This window comes from Alnus glutinosa, chromosome 5 (assembly GCF_958979055.1).
Source record: "Alnus glutinosa chromosome 5, dhAlnGlut1.1, whole genome shotgun sequence".
In the NCBI taxonomy this organism is placed as follows: domain Eukaryota; kingdom Viridiplantae; phylum Streptophyta; class Magnoliopsida; order Fagales; family Betulaceae; genus Alnus; species Alnus glutinosa.
In genome coordinates this window covers 13,398,014-13,425,407 of record NC_084890.1, presented here as the reverse complement: position 1 = coordinate 13,425,407, position 27,394 = coordinate 13,398,014, and the positions used below count along the sequence as shown (strand labels likewise).

Below are 27,394 nucleotides of genomic sequence, written 5' to 3'. Positions count from 1 at the left end.
ATATTTTTTTGCATATTAGTTGCACTATTTTTTTGGAGCACTATTTGTTTTGCATGTTACTACTTTATATGCAGTGGGGTCCCGATTGCAGTTGTGCTTTGCATATTAGTTGCAGTGCCTTATTATTGTGGTCCCCTTGTCCCATGCATAATATATTTTTTTGTTTGCATGTGTAGAATGAAGCTAGTCTTTGAGATTTATTATTGTGGTCCCCTTGTCCCATGCATAATATATATTTTTTTGTTTGCATGTGTAGAATGAAGCTAGTCTTTGAGATTTATTATTGTGGTCCCCTTGTCCCATGCATAATATATATTTTTTTGTTTGCATGTGTAGAATGAAGCTAGTATTTGAGATTTATTATTGTGGTCCCCTTGTCCCATGCATAATATATTTTTTTTGTTTGCATGTGTAGAATGAAGCTAGTCTTTGAGATAAACTATGGGGGTAGGTTTGACAGAAAATATGGATGTATTTATGTGGGGGGTCAAGTGGATGTCCATCCGGATAACGTTGATAGTGATGATGTGTCATTTGTCCTGATAGAGTCTATAGTGGGACAATATGGGTATAGTCCAGGTGATTTGATTTACTTTAGGGACCCTACCAAAGATCTAGTGGATGGTCTACAACTAGTATCCTCGGATTATGATGTAGCTTATATGGTTGCCAAACATGTGGATACTCCTAATGTAGTCCTTTATATTGTTTCTTTCCAAAATGATAGAGGTGGGGATGGGGAAGATTTGGAAAATAATGAAGAGGGAGATGATGGAGGTAGGGTTGATTTAAATGATCCATGGTGGGATGATAAAATCAGTGATGATGACGATGTTTTTGAAGATTATCTGGTGGATAGTGCTGGCCCCTCAAAAATGCCAGAAACTGATGAGGGCGTGGAGGGTGATGGGGAGGATGGGGATGGGGATGGAGATGGTGGTGATGGTACTGAGGTTGAGGGTGGGGGTGAGAGTGGGGGTGAGAGTGGGGGTACTTTGGGTGATGATGATGGCCAGAGTAGGCAATCTAGTATAAAAATGTCATCGTTTGAAGATGTTGAGGTGGATGAGAATGACTCTGAACTTGGTAGAAGTGACATCCTATTGTCACCAGTACCTGTCAGTGATGAAGAGGATGGTGGGACTTCATGTGGGACTTCATCTCACCCTGATGTGGAGTTCCATGAAGTTGACATTGTCAATCCAAACCTGAAGCTTAGAATGAAGTTCGCTAACATTCAACTATTTAGAGAAGCTGTTAAGCAATACAATGTGAGAAGGGGAAAGGACATAAGGTTTGAGAAAAATGAAAGAGCCAAGTGTGTAGCTGTGTGTAGAGATCCAGGTTGTGGTTATAGAGTGTATGGTAGACAGATGGCGACTGAGGCCTCATTTGAAATAAGGTCCTTAAGACCTACACATTCTTGTACTCGAGTATACAAGAGCTCAATTGTCAATTCGAGGTGGATAGCAGATAAACTTTATGATAAGTTTAAGGTTCAACCAGACATGCCACTGCGAGTGATACAAGATGAAGTCAAGAGAAAATGGAATGTTGAAGTCAGCAGGAGTCAAATGTATAGGGGTAGGAAGAAGGCAGAAAAGAAGATATACGGTTGTCTAGGTGAACAGTATGGCAGGCTGTGGGATTACTGTGAGACTTTAAGGCGTACTAACCCGGGTAGCTGTGTAGTGATGAAGGTTGAAAGACCAAACCCTAATTTGCCTGCTAAGTTTCAGAGACTCTACTTGTCCCTTGCAGCCATGAAGAATGGGTTCTTGGAAGGTTGTAGGCCTGTCATAGGCCTAGACGGGTGCTTTCTAAAAGGACCTTACAAGGGAATGCTACTGGCTGCGATTGGTCGAGATGCCAACAACAACATGTACCCAATTGCAATCGCCGTTGTAGAATCTGAGACAAAAGACAGTTGGACCTGGTTCCTGGAGTGCCTTGTTTCAGATCTTGGTCATCATGAGAGGCACACTGCTCCTACATTCATTTCTGATCGGCAAAAGGTTAGTTATATTACTTGCATAATTTTACATCTTACTTTTAGCTATTTTTTTTTTCTACATATAAACTTACCCATTTTGCACATTGGACTGATGTAGGGTCTTGTGCCAAGTTTTGATGTTGTTATGCCAATGGCGGATCACCGAATCTGTGTAAGGCATTTATATGCCAACTTTCGAGATAAAGGATTTCGGGGGGTGGCCTTGAAGGAATTGTTGTGGAAGGCAGCATCGGCATATACTGAGGTCGAGTTCAGATTTCAGATGGAAGAGATGAAGAAAGTCAGTCCTGATGCCTTTGACTACCTAGACAAGATTGACCCCAGCGGATGGTCGAGAGCATGGTTCAGTGACTATCCTAAATGTGACCTCCTTGTCAACAATATATGCGAGTGTTTCAACTCATACATCCTGAAGGCACGTGACAAGCCAATTCTGACGATGCTTGAGATGATTAGGAAGCAGCTCATGAGAAGGTACCAACTTAAAAGAGATGGCATCAACAAATTGAAGGGCAAGTTGTGCCCTAGAATTGTTGAGAAGCTTGAGGCCATTGGTGAGGCTGCATCGGACTGCCTATCCCGTTTTGCTGGTGATGGCATATTTGAAGTAGAGCAGGGAAGAAGGCAATATGCTGTGGATTTGAGGAGGAGGACATGTGGTTGCAGACAGTGGGAGGTGACTGGGATCCCATGTGCACATGCACATTCTGCCATAACATTTCATGGGCATAAACCGGAGGATTATGTAGATTCATGTTATAGCATTGAGATGTACAAGAAGGCTTATGCTCCCATCATATATCCAATGCCTAGTGAGGAACAGTGGGTAAAGACTGCGCATGATGTATTGGATCCGCCTAGATCAAGAAAGATGCCAGGCAGACCTCGAAAGGCCAGGGTAAGAGGTCCTGATGAGTCGAGAGTTCCTCAGAATCCTTATAGAATGAGAAAGTTTGGATTGAAGGGTAGATGTGGGATTTGCAAGCTGGTTGGACACAACAACAGGTGTAACGCCCCCAAACCGCTATGGGTTAGGTTCGTCACTTTTCTCTTTAAACTGCAAAGATTCGTAAGGTCTGCCAAATATCTTAACTAGTATGCTGATTTAAATAAATAAAAATAATAATGGTTTCAAAATCTCAGAGTTTTTAATAAATGCGGAAACGGTCATTTAATTGTAAAAATACAATAACTGAAAATTATGGGGTAATATAAATGAAATGTCCTAATGCATTCCTAGATCCCATCCCGGCCACCTACGTCTCTCTGTTCATAACCTGAAAACAAAAACAAAATAAGGGGTGAGCACAAAAAAACATGCTCAGTAAGGAATCCTCAACCATAAAACAGTTGAGTTAAATTCTTTTGAAAATCTTCAAACAATTGTCAAAAACTTCTTTTAAATATCTCCAAAACATTTGTGTAAAAACTCCCTTTTATAAATCTCCAAAACATTTGTCAAAAACTCCCTTTTTATACACAAGATAATATATATATATATATATTTGAAATAATCATTACTCATAATATATGCCAATACACTGTTACGCCCTGTGTACGTAGGGTTGCGCGGTCGTTGCTGTGACCTTGGGTGAGTAACGCGGTTTACCTGTGGCCACAGGCCCCACCCCCATCAGCTAATTAATTGAAGTGCACTTAGACTGACATAGAGACAGATACCGCTGTCACTAAGCGAACCAGCGGGTGCGCTTCCATCTCGAGCTACGGTACCGAGCTAAATCTTGAAGGGTCTCGAATCTCTGCGGGTCTAGGCCTCAAAATATAATCTCCTCCACACACGTGCCCTTTTCAAAAATATTTCTCCTTTATATATAACTCAAAGAGTTTTCTCCCAAAACTTTCTCATTCTTTTCTTGTATAACTTCTCACAAAACTTTCTCATTCTTTACTAGTATATATAGGGCAACGTGTTGGAGGGTTTTTACTTAAAATCACGATTTCAAGAATATCATTTTTATACTCAAAAATTTTATATCAAAACCAACAAATCCTTTATATATAATAATTTAATAATTTGAAATACCAAATCAAAATAATCAATTCAAAATTTTGCAAATAAAGGAATATACTTAAAATAATATAATAATTTGAGAAGGGGCAAAGGGTTCCCTTACTTGGATTTCCCATAATATCGGGATCGAGCTTTAATCCTCTTTGTATATTTTTTTTGTTTATTAACTAAGAATTTTCACTAGAAAATTCCGTGAAAACGATGAGTTCGGTCTCGGGAATTCGCCGGAAAAATTCACCGGAAGTCGCCGGAAAAGTCACCGGAAAAGTCGCCGGAGATGGGTCACCGGCGGGTCGGGTTCCGGGTCATTGGTTTGGATCCGGGTCGGGTCTTCGGGTTATGGGTTGTCCGGGTTGCACAACCAAAAGGGTTGGATCCGGGTTTGGGCTTCGGGCTTTGGGTTTTGCTTCAAGGGTTGGGCTCAATGAATCTGGGCTGTACACATGGTCTGCCAGATTGGTTTTGGGCTGTGGTTCAAATAAATGGGCTGAAATCAGGTCCACAGTGTCATGGTCTTCATAGGTTGATGGCCTACCGGGTTGGACTACGGGTTTTGGGCCTCGGGTTGGGCTTGCAGGTCAGAACTGGGTCACCTCTATGCTGGATCTCCTATATCTGGTCAGCTCTTCACAAATTCTCACTTTTGAATCATTGTTCTGATTCGGCCAGATAAGGAGAAACAAAGAAGAATCACAGAAAAATAAAAAAGGAAAGAAGGCTCGGGTCGTGTGGGTTGCTGGAAATCTGGTGCGGCACGGTTCACTGCCAGAACTTCGTCGGAGAAGCCTCTGGGTTGACGCCGGAGGGTCGGGCTTGGCGAATCTAGGCTGGATGGCTCACGGGTTCGTCGGGTTGTGGTCTGCAGGGTCAGGGTCACGGCTTTGCTGCTACGGTTTGTTGTTTGGGCTGGATTGGAGTCCACGGATTCTGGGTCAGCTGGGTTACGGCTCCACGGTCAGAGCTGCACGCCGGGGTTTCATTGAGTGGTTCAGTTCACGGTTCTGGATCGGGTTGGCTGGGTTGGAGGATGTGGCTGGGCATGCCGGGTTCTGGGTTGCCGTGGGCTGATATTGCTGGGTTTGGCAGGTTCGGTTGGCTAGGTTGAAGTCCATGGTAGAGGACCGGCCACGGGTTGCTGGGTGGGCTGGACTACACACGGTTTGCTGGGTTCGCCGAAGTCTGGGCTGGGTCAGATTGGGTTCCTGTTGATCGGGTTGCCGGGATGCTGTTACGGTTCTTCACTGCCGGCCTGTTTACTGATCCACGGACGTGGGTCTGGGTTCATCACCCGGGTTTCCCTCCTTCTTGATCTGCTTTTGGGCCACTTTCTCTCGATCTCTCAATTCTGCCTCTCTCTTATTATTCTCTCAATTTCTCTTTTTCCCTCTGACTCCAAACTCTCTCTCTCGGTTTCACTGACTTCCTTCCCAACTCAGCTCTCTGTTTGCTTGATCTTCTGTGTGTGATTTGCATAAGGAGAAATGTCCAGTTTTATAGAAGGAACAGTCGAGTGCTGTGGTTTATTGGAGAGGGCACTGAGAATTTGTTTATGCAGAGTGGGTTGAGTTGGTCGATCAGTGGAGAAAGCACTGAAATTGATTTACACAGAGTGGATTTTAGTGCGTAGGTTGAAGAGGTTGTTTTTCATGTTCAGTGGAGAATTTTGGTGAACACTACGCAGAGTGGGATTTGCAGTGGTCGATTAGAGAACGTTGAGTGTGGATTAACAAATGAAAATGGTGGAATTGGTTTGGTGAAGTGGAGCAGTGGAGGATTTGTTTAAGTGCAGTGGAGAAATGGTGGAGTTTGGTGCGAGAAATTCTGCTTAGTGCAGAGTTTATTTCAGTGCAGAAGAAGAACGAATAGGCAGAAGATGTTGTAAATAAAATTTATTATTAAAACAATATAGTATAATTTTTATAAAATAGGTAAATAAATTTCATGGTTAATTATTCTTCAGATTTATTAACTTAGTAAATATTGTGATAAAATAATTATCAGTTTAAAAAATACCGGTTCATTAAAATCAAATTGAAAATATTTATAAAACAGTTTATAAATCGAATGATTATTTATTCAAATAATTTTATTATAAAAATATGTCTTAAAAATCTGGGGCATTACAACAGGACCTGTCCAATGAAGAAGGACCAGCCCTCGACAGAAGTTGATTTGCCTACTCCACCACCAGCTAGTTTGCCCACTCCACCCTCAACAAGTGTAAGTCTCACTAACCAATATAGTTGTATAGTAGTTGATGTGCTATTAATGTATTATTTGATGTGTTATTAATGTTGGCCTTCAGACCCAAAGCGTTGGATGTAGCAGTAGTACAAGGGGAGGTGCACAACCAGCCTCCAACAGTCGAAGGGGGGGTGCACAACCATCCCCCAACAGTCGAAGGGGGGGTGCACAACCAGCCCCCAACAGTCGAAGGGGGGGGTGCACAACCATCCCCCAACAGTCGAAGGGGGGGTGCACAACCAGCCCCCAACAGTCGAAGGGGGGTGCACAACCATCCCCCAACAGTCGAAGGGGGGGTGCACAACCAGCCCCCAACAGTCGAAGGGGGGGTGCACAACCAGCCCTCAAAAGGACAATTACTGGTGCTACACAGCAACCCACTGCCACTGCCCCACCTATTGCAACAGCTGAGAAAAATTTGGTACTTACTTTAGTTTAGTCTTTAAAATGCATCATACTGTTTATTTGTCAATATCTCATATTTGAAATTTATGGCAGCAAAATCCTGTTGGACTTAAAGTGCCCAGCTGGAACAGGCAACCGCCAGCACCCAAACCATGCATACCAGTTAGAAGAGTGTCTAATCGAATCAGGGCCATGGTGCAGAGTGTTCCAATTCAAAAGGGTCCACCTGTTTTGATTGACCTCACAGCTAGGACTGGTACTGATGGAGGAGGGAGAGTATTTGGGTTGACCCCAAGAACCCCACAAGTTGCAGAACACGGTGCGGCGACAACATCCTCAACACCTGCGAAAGGAAAAAGGATCGCCCATACCATTGAAAAAGGATTACAGATTATGGAGTCAAAGCCGAAAAGGAAAAGACCAGAATGGAAGCATTGAAGTTTTTGTTTTCTTGAATATAATGGCATTTTGTATATAGGAAAGGGTTGGACATGTAGTTTATGTAAGTAGTTTGAATTGCATGCTGATTTCTTTTGGACAGATTTCAGTGTCTTTAAAAAACCTATGGTGTAGTGAATGCATGCTTTTGATATGTTTGTACAGATTTCAGTGTCTTTAAAAAACCTATGGTGTAGTGAATGCATGGTATGTGCATGGTATTGGACAGGTTTGGTTTGGTGAATGCATGGTATGGGTGAATTATGTTTGGACAGGTTTTGTTAAATGGGTATTGGACAGGTTTGGTTTGGTGAATGCATGGTATGGGTGAATTATGTTTGGACAGGTTTTGTTAAATGGGTTTGGACAGGTTTGGTTTGGTGAATGCATGGTATGGGTGAATTATGTTTGGACAGGTTTTGTTAAATGGGTTTGGACAGGTTTGGTTTGGTGAATGCATGTTATGGGTGAATTATGTTTGGACAGGTTTTGTTAAATGGGTTTGGACAGGTTTGGTTTGGTGAATGCATGGTATGGGTGAATTATGTTTGGACAGGTTTTGTTAAATGGGTTTGGACAGGTTTTGTAAAATGGGTTTGGTGAATGCATGGTATGTGCATGGTATTGGTGAATGCATGCTTTAACACAAAATTAGAGTGGACATGCATGCTTTAACACAACTGGACTCAAATAAGTTCAGGTTCAACACACATACATTTTTCATTTCCAAAACATCATCCATTACGTACCAATAATGGTTTACATAAAGCAACCATAAACACATCACCATAAACCCTGCCCAAAACATCACCCTAAACCCTAAACATCATCACCCTAAATCTTCATGGTAACAACATACGATCATGTTTGGAATCGAATACACCCTTTGATTCTGATCCAGCCATAAGCAGATACACAATCATCAATATCCATGTACATACAATTATTGTCTTATAAATCTTCTTCATTGTTTGGTAATTGATCCCCTGAATCTCGATTTCTTTACGGAGGGCAGCATTTTCAATCTCCATATTTGCCCTCAACTTTGCAACTTCAGCTTCAACTATAAGTCGGCATCGTTCGGCTTCCTCTATCCCCATATTCGCCTTCAACTTTGCAACTTCAGTTTCAACCATTGTACGACATCGTTCAGCGTCTTGAATCAAACTTCCATGCCACTCACGCAAACGACCTACCACCCTCTCTCCATGTGAACACATTTTGGGATCAACTCATTGCCAGAAACCACAAGCTCGATTTATCTGGAAAACGATAACAAAAATAAATCAAAAAATAAATAAAATAAAACAGACAGAAACAAAGGTTATTTCTGGCTTATGTTATTTGAAAATTAATCGTTGTAGGCTATTTATGCACTTTTCCATATCATTTCAAAACTCATTAATCTTCAGAGAAAATTAATGAGTTTAATACATGTATTGAATTTGATGTTGAATGATTATGTAAAGCAGGAACGAGCTGTGAATATGAAACTGAACAAAAGGTTTGATAGAAAAATGATTCTCTGATTTAGTATTGAATAGCATAATCAACTGTACATGACTCGCAGTATATATATACCGAGTTACATGACTTGCTATAATCTAATAGTCTAACTAACTAACAAAACAAAAGTCACGTGTCTATACAGAATTAATCACATGTGTAAAAATGTAATCTAATAACATGCTCCAAAAAAAAAACTACTAAATAAAAATCAACCCAGTTCATTTTTTTTAAAAAAATATTTATATAAGTACAGTAAGAGGTAAGCAGCATTGCTCTTCATAAAAATTGCTGAAGATTTTCGGTTAAATTACCTTGTAATTTTGGCATTTCACAAACCTTCTACCGAAATTTTTTTCGGTGTAGGAGGTTAACATACAAGCCGGACGCTCGCAATAACAAATCGGCATTACTGCAGAAGTTGCCCCACTCGTTGTCGACTCCGACTCCGTAGAAGCAGTGCCTGATGGTTGCATCTTCGGGAAATGGTGCGAAACTGGTCAGAGATGTCGAAAATTGGAAGCCCACTTCGAAAACCCTAGTTCCTAGTTCTTGCAAAGAGCCGTTGGTGAAGGAGATGAGAAATATGTGCGAGCACAGGGGTGTATAAAGATGAGGTGAGGCGGGGGTATTTTGGGTAGCATTTCAGTCTGAAACGGTCACGTGACTTGCACGTGACCGACTTGCCATCCAAAATAACGGGCGACTGGACGGAAGGTCCATTTCGTTACACGCTGGCAAGTTCGGGGGGGTCATGTACCGATTTTTGTACATTGGGGGGTAAATCGCCACACCGTGGATAAATCAGGGGGGTAAAGTGTAGTTATCCCTTTTTTTAATTATATCCCTTCCTTGATCTAAAAATATATTTTTAATATTTTTAACTGAAAACGACCTAACCACGTCCTTTAATTTACTGTCTAAATCATGTTTCCAGACAAAGGATGTCAAGAGATGCTCAATGTGAAAGATGACAAAGTAGCCCAAAAAATTTGCATAATACAATAAATTTGATCATTAGCGACGAGCGCATTATGGCTGCTAATAGTACATTATTAGCCGCCACATTTACAAGTGGCCCCTAATAATACCAAATGAGCGGCGAGAAATATCTCGCCACTAATATTGGCCGCTAATCATGCACTATTAGCGGCAACATCAATATTGTGGCCGTTAATAATGGACGCTAATACACAAAAACATTAATATTACCGTTGAATTTCACGTCGCCGCTAACACTTTGGTGGGAATTTTCGGAAGCTATTATCGGCCACATTGATCGCTGCTAATAATAAAGACATTAGCGGCGACAGAAATTCACAGCTAATAATGTCTCATTAGCGGCCACTTTATGAGGTGGCTGCTAATAGTTAACGAAAAAAAAAAGAGAAAGAAATAAAAGTAGATATTATCGATGTTTGTGGAAAGTTATTAGCGGTGGCCCAAAGGTTGCCGCTAATAATGTTCATTAGTGGCCACTTTTATAAGTGGCTGCTAATAGTTAACGAAAATAAATAAATAAATTAATTAATAATAAAAGTGGTATTGGATCGAATATCCGATCGATCCTAATGCATTAGTCCAATCAATCGTGGTAGAGTTCGATCGATCAAATTCAACATAGTGAAGGTTCGATCGAACATCTTATCGATCCTATGTTACTAGTCTGAAAGATCATGATAGGATAATATGATCGAAAGAAGATCCGATTGATCCTAATGCATTACTTTGATGGATTAATTAACATTAAATCAATCCTAGTTTATTAGTCCGATCAATCATGATAGAGTTTGATCGATCAAATTAGTAGCAATACATCTTATCAATCCTAATACATTAGTCCGATCAGTCGTGGTGAAGTTCGATTGATCAAATTCGAACCTTCACTATAGTGAAGGTTCGATCAAATATCAGGTCGATCCTATTGTACTAGTCCAATCGATCCTAGAATGATAATATGATCAATAGGGGATCCAATCGACCTTAGTGCATTACTTCGATAGATCGAACATCAGATCGATCCTAGTGCGTTAGTCTGATCAATAATGATAGAGTTCGATCGATGAAATTTGACATAGTGAAGGTTCAATCGAACGTCTAATCGATCATAGTGTACTAGTCCGATCAATCACGATAGGATAATATGATCGATAGAAGATCGGATCGATCTCAATGCCATTAGCAGCGGCACAATGTGGCTGCTACTTACTTGACCATTAGCGGCCACCTAGGGTCGCCGCTATTTTTCAAGTAATTAGCGGCCACTCTTGGTTTCGGTTAGATATTTTTTGTGGCGTGCAAAAATATTATTTGCGGCCACACATCTCGCTACTATTAAGCCGATTATTAGCGGCGAGCCCAAAATGTGGCCGCTAAAAGTTTTTTGCGTCTGACTATCGCCAACGAGCAATTAGCGGCCATGCCCCGCCGCTATTGACCAATAACGGCCAAAAAATGGTCATTAGCGGCCACTTTGTCTCGCCGCTGATGACCAAATTTCTTGTAGTGTTGGGAAAGCAAGTTCTAAAACATTATGATGGATTATGGAATGATATAGTACATTTAGCTGGCTCAAACCACTTCGTCTAATTGTAGTTTACTGTGAAGTTGATGTTAAATCAACGTCCTAGTCCCTAGAAGCGGTCACAAACCATCATGTTCAAATGCTTTAAAACGTTACCGCATTGTCTTAGTGTACGGAGTACAGATGCCCTTCCTATACTATATGTATGAAACTCATCGTGTATATATATGTGTGTGTGTGTGTGTGTGTGTGTGTGTGTGTGGGGGGGGGGGGGGGGGGGGGGTAAGCCTCGTGCACTCTTAAGATTGATTTGATGAAGGCGTATGACTCTCTTAGTTGGGATTATATTTTTTTACTGCTTGCATTGCCTTGGTGCTTCCCCTAACTATGTTTATTGGTTCCAGAGTGTATTACTAATCCTAGTTTCATCCTTGCACTCAATGGTACCTTGGTGGGGTACTTTAAGGGTAGGAAAGGCCTTCATCAAGGAGACCCTATCTCCCCTTATCTTTTTGTGATTGCTATGGAGGGTTTATCCTTCCTGTTGGAGGAGGCTACTAGCCATAATTCCCTGTTTGCTTTTGATCAGAAGTGTAGCTCTCTTAAGCTTACACACTTATGTTTTGTGGATGACCTCCTTATTTTTTCTGCTGCTTCTAGTGATTCCATTAAAGTCATTAAAGGGGTGCTTGATGATTTGAAGATCTTGTTGGTTTGAGAGGAAATCTGTCTAAGAGCTATTTGTTCTTTGGTGGAGTGTCCTCGGGTAGTAAAAAAGAAATTCTGGATCTTATGCAGATGCAAGAAGGAAAGCTGACTATCAGGTATCTTGGTGTTCCCCTAATTTCTAAGAGATTGTTAGTAGCTGATTGTGATTCTTTGGTTTCGAAGATTGCTGGCCAAATTGATTCCTGGTTAGTCAGAAACTTGTCTTTTGCAAGGAGGCTTCAACTTGTTTCATCTGTTTTACTTAGCTTGCAAGTCAACTGGGCTAAAGTTTTTATTCTTCCAAAAAGAGTTATGTTCCTTATTCAGCAGAAATGCAACCAATTTCTTTGGGGGGGAGGGGGGGGAATACTCTAAGGCTCATGCTATAGTCTCTTGGGACAAAATTTGTGCTCCTAAAACAGAAGGAGGGTTAGGCATTAAAAATCTAGAAGTTTGGAATATTGCCTCTATGCTAAACCAAATATGGACTCTTTTCACTAAGGTTGGACCTCTTTGGGTGGCTTGGATAAAAATGAACTGGTTGAAAGGAAAGAGTCTTTGGCAGGTTTCTATTCCCAAATATTGCTCTTGGAGTTAGAAGAAGCTGTTGAAACTTCGTAATGATGCTAAAAAATTTATGAGCTTCAAAGTCGGGGATGGTTCTAGTATTTTTTTTTTTTTTGGCATGATAAGTGGCATCCTACCGGCTGTCTTTTGAATTGCTATGGTCCTCGGGCAGTACATGATTCTGGCATTCAGCTAGATGCTTAAGTTGTCTACTATCATTAAGGGTGGGGATTGATACTGGCCCTTTGCTTGGTCTAATTCTATTGTGGAAGTTCAATGTAAGCTACCTGAGATACCTCTTGAGGGTGCTGATTAGCCTATTTGGCTTTCTCCAAATGGTGTTTATTCTTGTACCGTTACATGGGATCATTTGAGAGTTAAACAGTCTATTGTTATGTGGTGGAAGCTGGTTTGACACTCTCTGGCCAGTCCTAGATACTTTTTCTTTCTTTGTTTGGTGTTTAAGAAGGCCATTGTAACTAAACACTGGATGAGCAGTTGGGGGTATCCTGGAAACTTGAGTTGTATGTTCTGCCATGCTTGTCATGAGAGTCAGGAGCATTTATTTTTCTAGTGCAACTTTATTATGAGAATTTGGAGAATTCTTATGGATGCTCGTTCCTTCTCTGATGTTCCTACTGATTGGGATACTGTCATTAGTTGGAGTATTTTTAAGATGGAAGAGCTTGCAAGCTTGTTTGGGCAAACTTTGCTTAGGAGCTTGTATTTATCACCGTTGGCAGCAAATGAATGCTTTGGTGCATAACAATTTGAGGACTGAGGAGGATATTGTCAAGTAGATCAAATGGGAAGTGCGTGCTCGGGTTCTTGCTACAGAAACCTTTAAAAACCTTGAAAAAGATATACGACTTGTTCTTAGATGGAATTTACAGAAATTGCTGTAAGGATGTAGCTGTTGGTTTGTTTGTAGTAGATTTGTATAGCTGTTCTGTTTTGTACAGATTGGATGTTGTTCCCTTGTTGTTGAGGGTTCTTAGGCCAGATTTTTTTATTTTTTTATTTTTCCTGTCATGTGTTGTTGGTTTGTAGCTGCTGGTTTTGGTGTAGCAGTTTTGAGTTGTAGTTCTTTTTGCACAGTTTGGATGTACGTCGTTCCCCTGTTGAGGTGAATTTAGGCCAGTTTTTCTGGCGTGTGTAGTTGGTTTGAGCTTTATAAAATTTTTTGATCCATCAAAAAAAAAAAAAAAATGATATATTTATGAAGTGTGAAGTTCCTGCCCAAGAATTTTGATAATTTCTTGATTCACAGAATGTGATTATCACGGTCTAACTTTTCTTGTATGACCAATATTTACCAAAAAAAAAAAATAAATCTGTTGCTTTAGTTGCTTGCTTCCTATAGAATATATAAGCATCTTTTCTGATGGTAGATTAGTAGAAAAGGAAAGCTTCAAAGCATGTTCGTAAAAAATGATAGAGAAAGTACAAATAGGAATCACCAACCAATACACGACCTTATCTCGAATAATTAATACCTCTATGATCCAAAATCTTTCTCTAAAACCAAGAGGAATCCCCTAGAATCTTGACATCCCATAACCTTCATTTCTAAGAAGATTTGAATTATTTCAGTTTGACCAGAGAGATCGATCTACCACTATATATTGGAGCAAAATCGTACATGTTTTAACATTACGTACTCCTTTATTCTACAACTTCAACTTTTTGACACCCACGCCTTCTTCTTTAATTTCTTCGGCAGGCAAACAGAATCCCAACCACTTTAGGCCCTGAATTATTAAGTTCACCTCCCTTTTCATAAGAAAATCTTAATTAAGAGTCTTCCCCAGTTGATTGATATATCTTTTAGAACGAATAAAAAGGGCAGACCAAATAAGTTGCGTGGAAAAGAGAAATGAATTAACATTGCTGTTGCTTTTCTTACTTAAAAAGCAGGCAAATGTACCTTCCTTGTGAATGCGTGATATTGAGTTTTGGCTTTTCTCAGACTTCTGTAATTATCTGTTTTCGAATTGCTTTTTCTTTTTGGAAAAATTACACTTACCCCTCATGAATTGACACCTCATTCGCACTTACCCCTGAAACTATCATTTGTGACAAATCATTCATTTCAACTACCAATCGGTTGCAAAAGGACCCCTTAGTTAGCTTGTGGCGTTAAAATGGATGAAATTTGTAACATGTGCCATACACATGCATATTTTGAACTTGAAATGCCCCTAAACTATCATTTACAAAAACACCCACAAACTACCAAACCTTGATATATATATATATATGATACTGCATCCCTCCAAAGGGGAGAATATCATAAATGTGTTCTTACAAAGACTTTATTTTTGTTTATAATGTATAGACAATCTAGAACACTTATTCATAAAAAACGAAACTGTAGAATACTTAGAATTTAAGCAGTGACGAAGCGGTAAATCTCATATCTTATGTTGCAACTCCCACCAACAACTCTTCCTCCTTCTTTCCCGTCACAGCAACGAGGAAGTTCACCAATTATACCGTCAAGACACTTGAAACAGTCACTTGTAGAAAGGTCCCTTGTGCATTGGGCCAAACCATAGAGCTTCTTTGATTCTTCGAGCTCTAGCTCTCCCACTGCATACAGTGTTGGAGTCGCAGATGCATCTTTGGCTAGTAGGCTCAACAACTCCCTTGTCTTTTGGTTAAAGCTTGTGGGCTCGCTAACATTTCTCAAGTTCCACATATAGAACTTGTTCTGGTTATCAATTTTGCCAAGGAAATCAGTGTTGACGTACTTCAAAAGACAATTATCGTACCATATCATCGCACCTTTATTATACGGGCAGCGTTTGTGAATTTCGGCGGTGGCCTCATTAACGCAAGTCCTACAGTCTGTGGCTTCAACGTCACCACGACAAAGAGCAAGCCCGTAAGTTTTGTAGGGATCCTGACCGACTGAACCAAGAGCAAAGCCCTGGGGAGGGGTTTGGTAGTAAAGATTGCCCAAGAGCTTTCTGAGGTTTGAATCATAAAGGTCATTGGTGGTGAAGTTCTCAGAGCTTGAGCAGAAATGGAAGAGAGGGCTGGCTCCATAAATGGTTTGGAGAAGGAGAGCAAATGTTAGCAGATAGATCGAGAAGGAAGACATTTTCGGATGTACTACTCTGGATATTGAAGCTATGGAGAAGAAGTACGTAGCACTTATATATTTATAGTAGACCCTCAGCTTCGGTAATTGGCTATTTCCTTGCATACTAATAACTTGACAAGAAATTGTCAAAAAGTGTGCTGCGTTCTTTGAAAAAGTAAAAAAATGTGTTAGCTCAAAATCCACTTCAAGAACTTATTATCGAAAAAAAAATAAAAATGAAAACGTGAAGTGCACAATGTCAACCGTCGTATTCGACTGCAACGAATGGAAGATGACATAATCACCAGAATATCTATATTATGATATAGAAAGTTCTAAATCCTTTTGATGGAACATTATATATTATTCTGAACGAGGAAGTTCATACCCATCGAAGAGTTTCTTAGGAAAAGCGGCCAATATTAATCAAGCCGAAATTATGGAAATGGCCCTCACCATCCCTGACCTGAGTTTAGAACCCACTCGCTCTTCTAGATTAATTTGGTTGCATTGGGATATTTCTATGACCCCTTACTCTTGTATTACATCTCCACGTATAGATGGAAGTCGCAAATTAAATGAATGTTCATTGTGTTTGTTTCTAGAAACATTAATATATATGGTGGATCTAACATGCAAAAATGAAATGAATGAGAGATAATATAAGCCTTTAGCTTGTCTTCTCTACAATCATGAACGAATATAGGGGCGGAGGATGGTGGCCAGAGAAATGCTAGAAGGAAAAGTGAGTCCAATTTAAGCTCCCCTAGACTAAAATCCTAAGTACTTTCATTCCTGCGTGCCTACAATCATCCACCTACTGAAAATCTGGGTGTTTTGTACATAGGTGCACAAAAAGGGCAGACCCAGATTACGGTAGAAGAATTCCGAGCAAGCCGTTCATTTTACAACCCATGTACGTATATAAATGGATGAATGTTAATTAATTTTCTTCATATCGCTCATTTTACAACCCATGAATTTTGACAATATGTCCAACTGTATCATGGGAAGAAAAGGAATAATTGAGAAAGAAAATTCAACTGGATTATCACAACGACCATTCTAGCTATCAATGGCTGACCAAATGGTTTGCTGCCATATTTTCAGAGGAGTTGAACTTAACGTGTATATTTCTGTTCAGTAACGTTTTTAGGCGAATATGCATATCCGATCCTATGACTAATCATAATCACCTGCTTAATTGACTTCTTTGGCTTTGTTATGAAAATTAATTGAATTTTATGCTGAGCAAATATTAATTTTTTGGGTTTTTTGGGTTCATATATATTTATTTTTATTATCACCTCTATGGTTGTAATATTTTCTATTTAAGCATGATGAAATAATGAGAAGGTATAAAGAAAATTAATTTCAAACCATGTGTTTGAAATGGTTTAGGTTCGTTTAACGAATCTAAAGGATCTAAGTTCCCTCAAAACCTAAAAAATTATTACGTTATCTGTTTCTAAAATCATTCACATAACAATTGGTAACAGAGCCAAGCGCGATGGTAGACCAAAGAATGAAGCGTTTGGAGCAACAAGCTTGTGGAATGTATGATAAAGAAGATGGACGAAATTAATGCCAAATTGGATGGGGTCCTCAATGAGCAGCCACAAAAGGTGCTATTACCGTATCTTCTATGACCACAAACATCACATGACCAACTTCACCACATTGCAGCCCCGCTATGATGTAGGACGGAATTTAATAATATTTTCGGTGCAAACGAAAATAGAAGAGTTGCCAAAAATAATATTGAAGCAGAGCCGTTTGATTAGAAGTTTACCTGTTTGCAGACAATGGAAGCACAAAAGGAAAGACTTGATATTCAAACCAAGAGTTTGTTTTATTTTATTTCCTTATTAGAATTAAGACTTTATTTCCTTTACTCATTAGGACTAGATTTGCTTTATGTATTTCTTTTCCTTTTAGAATAAGTTTTACTTTTACTACTAGAATAAGGTTTACTATTGGTATTAGGAAAGGTTTACCTTTACTACTAGGGATAGGTTTACTTTTTCTACAAGTATTTCTCTTCTATAAATAGGCTTGCTTATTATGTAAAACTAAGAATCAATTGAATTATTATAAAATCAGAGAATTCTCTCTCAAATACTCTGCGGAGTTTTATCTTTCTTTTAGCCTGCGGGCTTGTTTTATCTTTTGGGGTAGAAGACGAAGACGCTTCTCCTTGCAGAATCAAAGACGCTGTTCTTTGATTAGTTACCTTAGTCTTCCGCTACGTCAGTTGGTATCAGAGCAGGCTTTATCCTGATCATGGCCAATTAGCGCAACGGTGACAAACTTCTCCAACAACGCCGCTTGTAGGGGACGGGCTCTTTTAAGAGCCAAATTCATGGGGTATCCGAGCCGGCGTTATCCGGGTTCAATGGCCAACTCATATCACAGTAATAACTTCTATAATGATGCCATTTCCAACAATGAGAATCCCTTTAACGACACTGCTCGTGACAGGGAAGCTTTTTGGAGAGCTGAATTCCAAGAATTCCAACCGATCATGCAAACGATGCTACAGGAGATGCGACAGATGCGAAAGATGATGGAGCGCATGCTCATGGGTCCTGTTCATAATCACACGTACAATGATACCCATGTTGACTATGGGATCCGAGTGAGGCATACTCGTCACCAACGACTTGCACCCATAAACCAACCACCGGTCTATGAAGATCTTAGCGATGATGATGTAAGTTGCGTTCAACCCGTTTCTAACCATATTTATGAATTTCCAAATAGGAAACCCATATATGAAGATAATTTTAGTTACGGTGAAAAAGTGGAGTTGTCATCAGAGAAACAATATGTGCAACCACAACCATTGGTTCCAGCTACTGTACCAGTGGAAGAATATCCACCACAAGCGCAGCTCATCACGATCACCACAGAAATAAATGACAATCGTGATTCGTTTGACGAAGAAAATCAAATTGAAGATGACATCAAAAAAAAAATATTTGGAGAAATTATTATGAAAGAAGATGAAAAGGAAAAGTCATGTCTTAGTGCTATCTATGTAGATTTCTCCAAGTATCTTTCTCCAGAAGAGACTCGTGTGACTTATCGCAAAGAAAACTCGAGGACGAGTTTTTTTTCAAGTGGGGGTGTCTGATGTAGGACGGAATTTAATAATATTTTCGGTGCAAACGAAAATAGAAGAGTTGCCAAAAATAATATTGAAGCAGAGCCGTTTGATTAGAAGTTTACCTGTTTGCAGACAATGGAAGTACAAAAGGAAAGACTTGATATTCAAACCAAGAGTTTGTTTTATTTTATTTCCTTATTAGAATTAAGACTTTATTTCCTTTACTCATTAGGACTAGATTTGCTTTATGTATTTCTTTTCCTTTTAGAATAAGTTTTACTTTTACTACTAGAATAAGGTTTACTATTGGTATTAGGAAAGGTTTACTTTTACTACTAGGGATAGGTTTACTTTTTCTACAAGTATTTCTTTTCTATAAATAGGCTTGCTTATTATGTAAAACTAAGAATCAATTGAATTATTATAAAATCAGAGAATTCTCTCTCAAATACTCTGCGGAGTTTTATCTTTCTTTTAGCCTGCGGGCTTGTTTTATCTTTTGGGATAGAAGACGAAGACGCTTCTCCTTGCAGAATCGAAGACGCTGTTCTTTGATTAGTTACCTTAGTCTTCCGCTACGTCACGCTACCACAACACCTTCATAACGTTGCACTACTGATAAAGAAGCTACCTGTAGCGCACCACTTTTACAAAAAGCGTAAGTAAAATTATTTTAGATTTTCACGTGACATTACGACATCATTAGCGTTATAAATTGGTAGCGCAATGTATAGTTATGCAACAGACTTAGAATTAAATAACACATCAGAGCTTCTAATTGAAATACTATAACGCCCCGCCTTTTACAAAAAGACGTAAGTGAAAATTTTAAATTTCCACGTGATATTACGACATCATCAGAGTTAAGATTTGGCAGCGGAATATAATATATATCCAACAAACTTGGAATCAAATAACACATCAGAGCTTCTAATTAAAATACTTCTAGACATCCATAAAGAAAATACTTAACTCATGTAGTGCACACACAATCAATTGAATCTGCACAAGGGGATCCTTGCTGGGTATTCTAAAAATCTACCGAAACAAGGAGCATCACAGCTCATCAAAGAACAGGGGATTTGGCTAAACCACCGAGAGCTCAACCGAAAAATACCCAGCCTAGCAACCGGTCGAACACCACACACGGCCACCAGAAAAACACCTAAAATCAATTCCAAATCCATCCCCATCAGAATACCCAAACTGATCAACACCATACTGCCCAGAACAATAATAAACCAATAAATCAAACTAAACCCATAACAATTCAGAGTAGAATTACAAAAATTCATCAGAAATTACCTAGCGAATTTCTGTTTAAAGCTAAGGAAAAACCACAGGAAAATTGCACTCTTGGCTCATCGGAAAATCGCCACTGGAAGTCGCCTGATTTCCGACCAGAACCGCCGAAAGTCACCCCTAGCTCAATCGGCCAACGATCCACCGGAAGTCGCGCCTCTGCTCGCTGGAAATCGGGTCTGGGTCCGTCAGGTGCTCTGGCTCCACCAAAGACGACCCAACAAAGATCGGGTCTCCGATCGTCACTGGGTTCATTCGGGTTATCTCTCTCTCGGCGATCTCTCTCTCTGTTTCTCTCTCTCTAGCTCTCCCCTGGTGTCTCTCTCCCTCAGTCGGCTTCTCTCTCTGTTCTCTCTTCATTTCTCTCACTCGATCTCCCTTCCTCTTACGATCGTCTCATTATCTGAGACTCGAATTGAAGAGGGAAAAGAAAGAGTAAAAGAAGAAAAGAGGATGGAGAAAAGAAGAGGAGTTTGAAAAGGTGTGTGATTTGCTTGAAGGAGGGGTTTAATTCATAGAAGTTACTAAACTGTGGTTAGTTTTTACCTCAGTTAAAATTAACATGAGCTAAAAGTAAAATATCGGATTAACTCATGATTAAATTTTACCTTAGTTAGACTAACCTTAGTTAACCTTAAAAATATCTAGTTAACCCATGGTTAACTTTTATCTAGTTAGGTTAACTAGAGTTAATCTTTAATAATATATATATATATATATATATATATATATATAGTTAACCCATGGTTAACTTTTATCTAGTTAAATTAACTATAGTTAGTTTTTAATAAAACAAATCATTATTAATCATGATTATTTTTATATAAAATCTTTTTCATTAATGACTCACTAGGGTGTAATTTTAAATCCATTTTAAGTCTAGTTCGTTTTATAAATAATGTTAATTTTTGAATAACATTATTAAATTAATAATATTATTATACCAAATAATATTAGGCCAAAATAATATCATGTACAATATTTCAAAATAATATTATATATCAATAATATTATTCCACAAAATATTTTCATATAATAATATTAGGAATATTATTATTCCAACTAATTCGCCAAATATTTAGGTTTGTCTATTATCCAATAAGAACAGGTGACGCATAAATATGCAATTATCAAAATAATGTGGATCGAGGGACTATACAGTCGATCGAGCGATTATCAACCGACAGGTCGATCGAGCGACAGGTAATGTCAATTGAGTGATGGTCGATCGATCGGCAGAAGTGCTCGACCGAGCAATTGGAAGTGTGAATTAATCACTACGGGTCTTAAATTCTATTTAAGGCGCTCTGTCTTAAAATCTGGGTTATTACAAATACCTCAAAATAGATATATAAAGTGTAACTGAATAATTACACATAAGATAGTATTTGTGGCACACAAGGCACATATAATTTACAAGCCAAAATAACTAGAGTATAGCTAATACACACCAACAGAAATAGAAATATCTTCTCAAGATACTGTAATAAAGGATTGGGACATAGCAGTCCACAATATGGAGGCATGCTAGCCTCAAGTACTGTCAACAGGATCCACCTAAGGATTTGGGTAATCCTAGTACTCCTCCTCCTAATATCCTGTAATAATATATAATATAAAGAGGAAAACAGTAATACAAAATACCTAAGTGAGTTCGATGTTTCCAATAACATAATGAATGTTGATTTATTTAATAAATGCAACACAATGTAAATATGGTTTCATAATCACATGTACATGCAATAAATAGTCTATGGTCGCGAATCATAGACTTAGATTGAATACATACACAATTATAATGTAATAATATGACCGTTTTATATGCAATGTCTTAATTATTTTCTTTTGCACTCCTCTCATAATGGAACCTACGGTCCGGATTCGCGTGTTATGGGATCCTAAGGTCCCGAGAACCCACTGTCTCCTCACTTAAAGCTAAAAGTTCTAGCTGGCCTGTAAACCTACGGTTACAATATTGATTATTATTATTATGGGAACCTACGGTCCCACTGGCAATACCTTCGCCTCACGCTGGATTCACCAACTTTGTCATAAATCAATTTTAATTAAATTATAAAACATGTAAATTCACATGCACAAACAAATTAAATAAAGCAGTAAACACAATATTGTGGAAAGAGTCGACTAGCATCACCCTCATGAAGTATAAAAATACTTACAGTTTCTGCTTCAAAAGATGTCCACTAGAAATAAAGATTGCATATAATAAATTAGCATGAGGTGCTAATATTATTATTATTGTTACTATTAATTCTTTATTATTGTTCTTAATTTTATTTACTAAGGATACCATTAATCACTTGGGTATTACAAATGTCATAACTTTTGTTTACAGACGAAAATAAGTAGAATAATTCCATTTATGTTGATTATATAATTAAGTATAAATGAATGATACTACGGCATTGACATTAATATTTCATATTTTAAATCGGGTAGAATAATAGTATTAATATTTTAAATGCCTAATATTATTTTAACATAGTTGAACGGCATAACAGTACTTTGGGAATATTTTTATTTCGTTATTTTGACTTACCGAATGTCAGTTATTTATAAATATATACATTATATATATTGTGTGTGTACAGCAATATATAAATAGTATTATGTGTATATATAAATGGTATTATATCAAAACACTAACCGGTTAGCAATATATAAATAACATTATATATATATATATATGGACAGCAAAATAAATAATATTGTAGTAATATATAGCTTCTGGTTATCAATATATATATCAGTGTACTGTTACTATTTAGAAAGTCACTTTTCTGATTCTAGAAGGCCCGATTCTTGACCAATGGAAAACAAAAAGAGAGTTTAAATGCTTATTTGTCCTTTCTATATATATTGAAGTTTCCAGAGAGTACTCAAAACATAAGAGTTGGCCCTTCTTTTTATCTTTTTGTATCAGACCAAATAATATATATATATATATATATATATATATATATATACCCATTTGATCTTCTAGTTATGTCTTTTTCAAATGAAATGCTTTAAAAAACAAGGAAAGAGAGGGGGGACTTACAAAGATGGGCGTGAGAGAGAAATGAGGTGTTCTAGAGGTTTCCTCTTGTAATACAGCCTCCAATCTCTACGTATACTAGTTGAAAGCTACTACAAAGAAGAAGGAAATGCTTGCATCTACAACTATGGAGAATGGGTATGACAAAAAGGGATAGGTATAACTACTAAAATTTGGTCCTTGATCATTTTGGTTTGTGTTTTCTTGGTTCTGGTTGGAGGAAAAAGGAGATTATCTTACTTGTTTTTCTAGCACTATGAGGGAGGATTTGAAGAAAGCTTCTGCACTAGACTAGGACGATTACTTGAAAGACAAGTTTGGGGTAGTCTTGATTTTTTATGGTGAAAGGCAATGGGGTGAGATCCACTATTTACATAATTATGAACGGTCCGATCAAATCCTTTTTGTACCAAGGTTCTAGAATCATAACAACATACTCTATGTCTACCAATATTAATCCAAAGTTCTCACAATTAAAATCCTAGGTACGTTTTACTATGCTTCAAATATTTAATTAAAATCATCCCATGTATCTATTCTTTACACAAATCATAAAAGAAATCCAATTTAAATTAAATCATCAAGTGTATCCATAAATCACAACAAGATATTCAATTTAAATGAAACATCAATTGTATCCGTATAATAAATCACAAAGGATATACAATTGTTTTATAAATAAAAACCAAGCAATCAATTATGTGAAATTATCTCAAATCATCAAATGTATTCTTGAATCACAAAAGATATCCAAGAATCATTCCACACAATTAAAAGAAGTAAAACATTGGAAAAATTAAACCAAATAAAATCGGATAATAAAGACTTACATGGAAGTATTGTTGTTCTTCAATGATGAGGCTTCATCCTCAACCTTAGTTGAGAAATTTTTTGGAACATATAAACATATTATGCTCAACTAACATGCGCAGCGAAAAATAAAAGATAAGGATCTAGGCTTACCTCTAGTCATCTTTGTCCAAGCGTTTTCACGAAGTTCTGAAGAACTAAAAAAATCTTATTTCTGGGATCTTCTAACCTATACCTTACTATATTGCCTTACTGATGATGTACACAGGCTGTATATTTATAAGCTAGGTTAGAGACCCTCAAATATGGTAAACACCATATTGTTCCTCACATCAAGGAAACAATATTATTAATTGATTTTAAAATCAATTAAACAATTTCATAACGATAATTTAAATTAATAGAAATTACCGTAATCGTAATACCGTATATTATATTTATTTATTAAATATAATAAATACTCTATATGTGGTATATAGGCCATATATGGAGATAATATCTTACATTCTTCCACTTGCCATTTATGACACATGACCTTATGGTATTAGGTTCTTTAGTTTGGCCAATCACTTATGGAATGCTCCCACTCAAATAAGAAATGTTTCACATGAATCATAGCGATAAAACCATTATAAAATTAGGTCGTCCCTTCCATGTATCATAATATAAAACACTCCTTACATGAGTACTTTATGGATAGTAAAGCTTTATGAATAAACTTCCTATAAGTCATTCGGGTCCAACTTTATTTATCCCTATGATAAAATAACAAATGTGCACAAAATCTTTATTATAATAATTTCATGTCTATAGAACAAAAAGAGTCAAACGAACTTAACCAAGCAAAAAATGAATTAATGAGTTTCATATACTCTGCATGACTTTATACTTTTTTTACCGGTAAACTTTTAGTCATGGGATTCGCAATCATTAATTCAGTACTTATATGCTCAATAGACCATTTATGTCTCTTAATGTTATCTCTCGTACTAAAATACTTGATGTCGATTTACTTCTGCTTCTACACTTTATTCTTATAAAAGAAAGCTATAGTTGAATTACCGCAGAGTATCTTTATGGTCTAACTATAAAATCAACAATATTGAGACTTTTAACAAAATGTCTCATCCATCATGCATGTGTACTAAATTCATAGCACACAAGAATTTTAGCTTTCTTGGTAGACATAGCAATTATAGTCTGCTTACTACATCTCTAGGATATATCCCTCAATAAGAAATACATACCATAAAGTAGATTTTCAACTATCTACACAATCAACAAAACTTAAATCTGAACAACTGACCACCTCCAAATAGGAATTGTATCTTTAGGTTAAGTTGTACTTTTCGGTTCCTTGCGTATACCGCAAGACTTTATTTGCAGCACTTTATTAACCCAGTGTTTTTACTGTCAGTCCAATGGTTAAGTCTAATGCAAGCATTAGGTTGCATAATGCAGATGCTTAGAAATGAAATTTTCATCTGCCCTTGTTCCAATGCATTTTGGGACATTAATCTGTATTGAATTGGTTCATCTTAATTGCTACTGAAGGTGCAAAATCCATTATTCTAAATCTTCCCAAAACTTTTTCAATGTAGGGCTTCTAAAACAATTATTTAATGTTCTTTATGTCTCAGTGAATCTCTATGTCAAAAGACATAAGAGGTTTCACCCAAATCCTTCATTTCAAAGTTTTTGTGAAAGGAACTTCATGTAACGAACCTAAATCACCACTTGCAAAAATAATATCTACATATGGGTTTAGAAAGATTACTTTACTCCCAGTGACCTTGAGGTATATATACTAATTAATAAGGTTTTCACTAAACAATGAAGCAATAACCTTGTAAAAAGTATATCACCGATGAGAGATCTGTCATAGCCCATAAATAGAATTATTTAAGTTGCAAGCATTCTGACTATAATTTATAAAACATTTTGGTTGTTTCATGTAACCCTTACTTAAGATCCCCATTCAGGAAAGTTGTTCTTACATCTATTTGATGTAGCTCTAGGTCAAAATGAGCTACTATATCACAATGTGGAATTATCTCTACTCATGGCTTGTGAAAGCATTTTTAAGTCCAACATCAAAATTAGACTCCTGAGGTATACAACATAATCAATAGAGATTGTTGATCTCCTTATTTTATAGGATTTTCTTAATTCTACTTTGGATTTTGCAAAGTCTAAGTAGATTCAAACTGAAACCATTCTTCATAAGTTGACAATTCTAAAACTGATTGTAGCTCAAGGTAATCAATTTGATTTTCCATAAGTACTATCAAACATCCTTCATATGAAGGAGATTCAATTAACCGGATGCTATCCTTGATAAGGCAAGTTGTGCAGAAGACGTTCAATCGTCCGGACGTCAGTCTCCACTATCCGGACGCTCAGAACTTATTTTGGAAATTGCGTGCAGCAGAAGTGAAATCGTCCAGACGCTAGGGTAACACCGTCTAGACGCGGCCTTATTTAGGAAAGAATATCAGCAAATTTGGAAAGCCGATTGTACAGTTGTCCGTCCGAACGCCCCCAGCTGCAACCGCCTGGACGCTGCTTAGAGAAAACTGAATCAGTGTCGATTTAGGTCTTCTCTAGCCTATAAATAGAAGCCTCTAGGCATGTAATTTGTAAGAATTCGATATTGAATTCCTTAGAGCTTAGAGAGTATATTTTAGGAGTTGTTATGCTGATCCACTTACTCTCAAGTTGTTGCCATTGTGTGCTGTTGCTATGCTGAAATTAAAGTCTATCCTAGGGAGGAGCCCTAAGGTAAAGGATTTCATTGAAGACGCCTTCAAGTAGGTGACTTAGTTGGGAGGCGTTCGTGTTGGGTTACACGTCAGAGTTCAAGGTACAACCACTGCATAAGGGTATGTGGGTGCTACTGCTTTGTAACTATCTTTGTCTTCTGAATAGTAGATTTCTTGGGTTTGGCTGCCTCGAAGTGGTTTTTCTCTTCATAGATTTCTTGTGTCATTTAAATATCGCTTTTACATTATTTTGTTAACACATTGTGCGCACACACATGGTTAAATAAAAGTCATCTATTTTTCATGCTGCATATTGATTATTGTATTTCCCTGTTAGATGTAACTCTAATTATCAGGTACATGTTATGGGGTGTGTATCATATTATGGCTGAGTGACAAGCGGTCGTGCCACTGTGATGACTCATTTGTATGTTTTCAAAAAAAGAAAAAAAGGTTGTCACATAAGTGGTCGATTGTGAGGCCCTTGGTGAAGAGGTCTGCAACTTGATCAAGTGTGGAGAGGTAGGGAAACTGGATATCCTTGTTGAGAAATTTTTCCCTGAAGAAGTGAACATCCACCTTGATGTGTTTTGTGTGGGCTTGTGATACGGGGTAGGTTACCAATGCGAGGGCACTGGAATTATGACACCAAATAGTTGGTGGAGAAGGTAGGGAGAGCTGTAATTCATAGAAGAGCATGTAGAGCCAGTATAGATTGGCAGTGGCAAGAGACATGGCGTAGTACTCGACTTCGATGCTTGATGGAGATGCTACATGTTGCTTCTTGGCAGACCAATATATGAGGTTGGGGTCGAAGAAGATGCCAT

At 37.9% G+C, this 27,394-nt stretch overlaps 2 protein-coding genes and 1 long non-coding RNA gene across 3 annotated transcripts; 1 reads left to right on the top strand and 2 right to left on the bottom strand.

The window, feature by feature from the left end:
* Positions 1 to 662: 662 nt before the first annotated feature.
* Positions 663 to 3,025, top strand: LOC133868992 (uncharacterized). The gene is made up of 3 exons (XM_062305980.1): positions 663 to 2,015; positions 2,112 to 2,912; positions 3,020 to 3,025. Exons 1-3 carry the CDS (start codon positions 663 to 665, stop codon positions 3,023 to 3,025), a joined length of 2,160 nt encoding a protein of 719 aa, XP_062161964.1.
* A 73-nt stretch (positions 3,026 to 3,098) lies between these two features.
* LOC133867696 (uncharacterized) lies at positions 3,099 to 5,494 on the bottom strand. Its single transcript, XR_009900145.1, has 2 exons — positions 4,150 to 5,494; positions 3,099 to 3,291 (listed from the first exon to the last, which is right to left on the bottom strand). It is a non-coding gene; the product is annotated as an uncharacterized LOC133867696 (long non-coding RNA).
* A 9,177-nt stretch (positions 5,495 to 14,671) lies between these two features.
* LOC133868821 (cysteine-rich repeat secretory protein 38-like) lies at positions 14,672 to 15,572 on the bottom strand. The gene has a single exon (XM_062305837.1). The coding sequence runs from the start codon at positions 15,542 to 15,544 to the stop codon at positions 14,828 to 14,830; it is 717 nt and encodes a 238-aa protein (XP_062161821.1). The 5' UTR covers positions 15,545 to 15,572; the 3' UTR covers positions 14,672 to 14,827.
* Between the last annotated feature and the right edge of the window lie 11,822 nt (positions 15,573 to 27,394).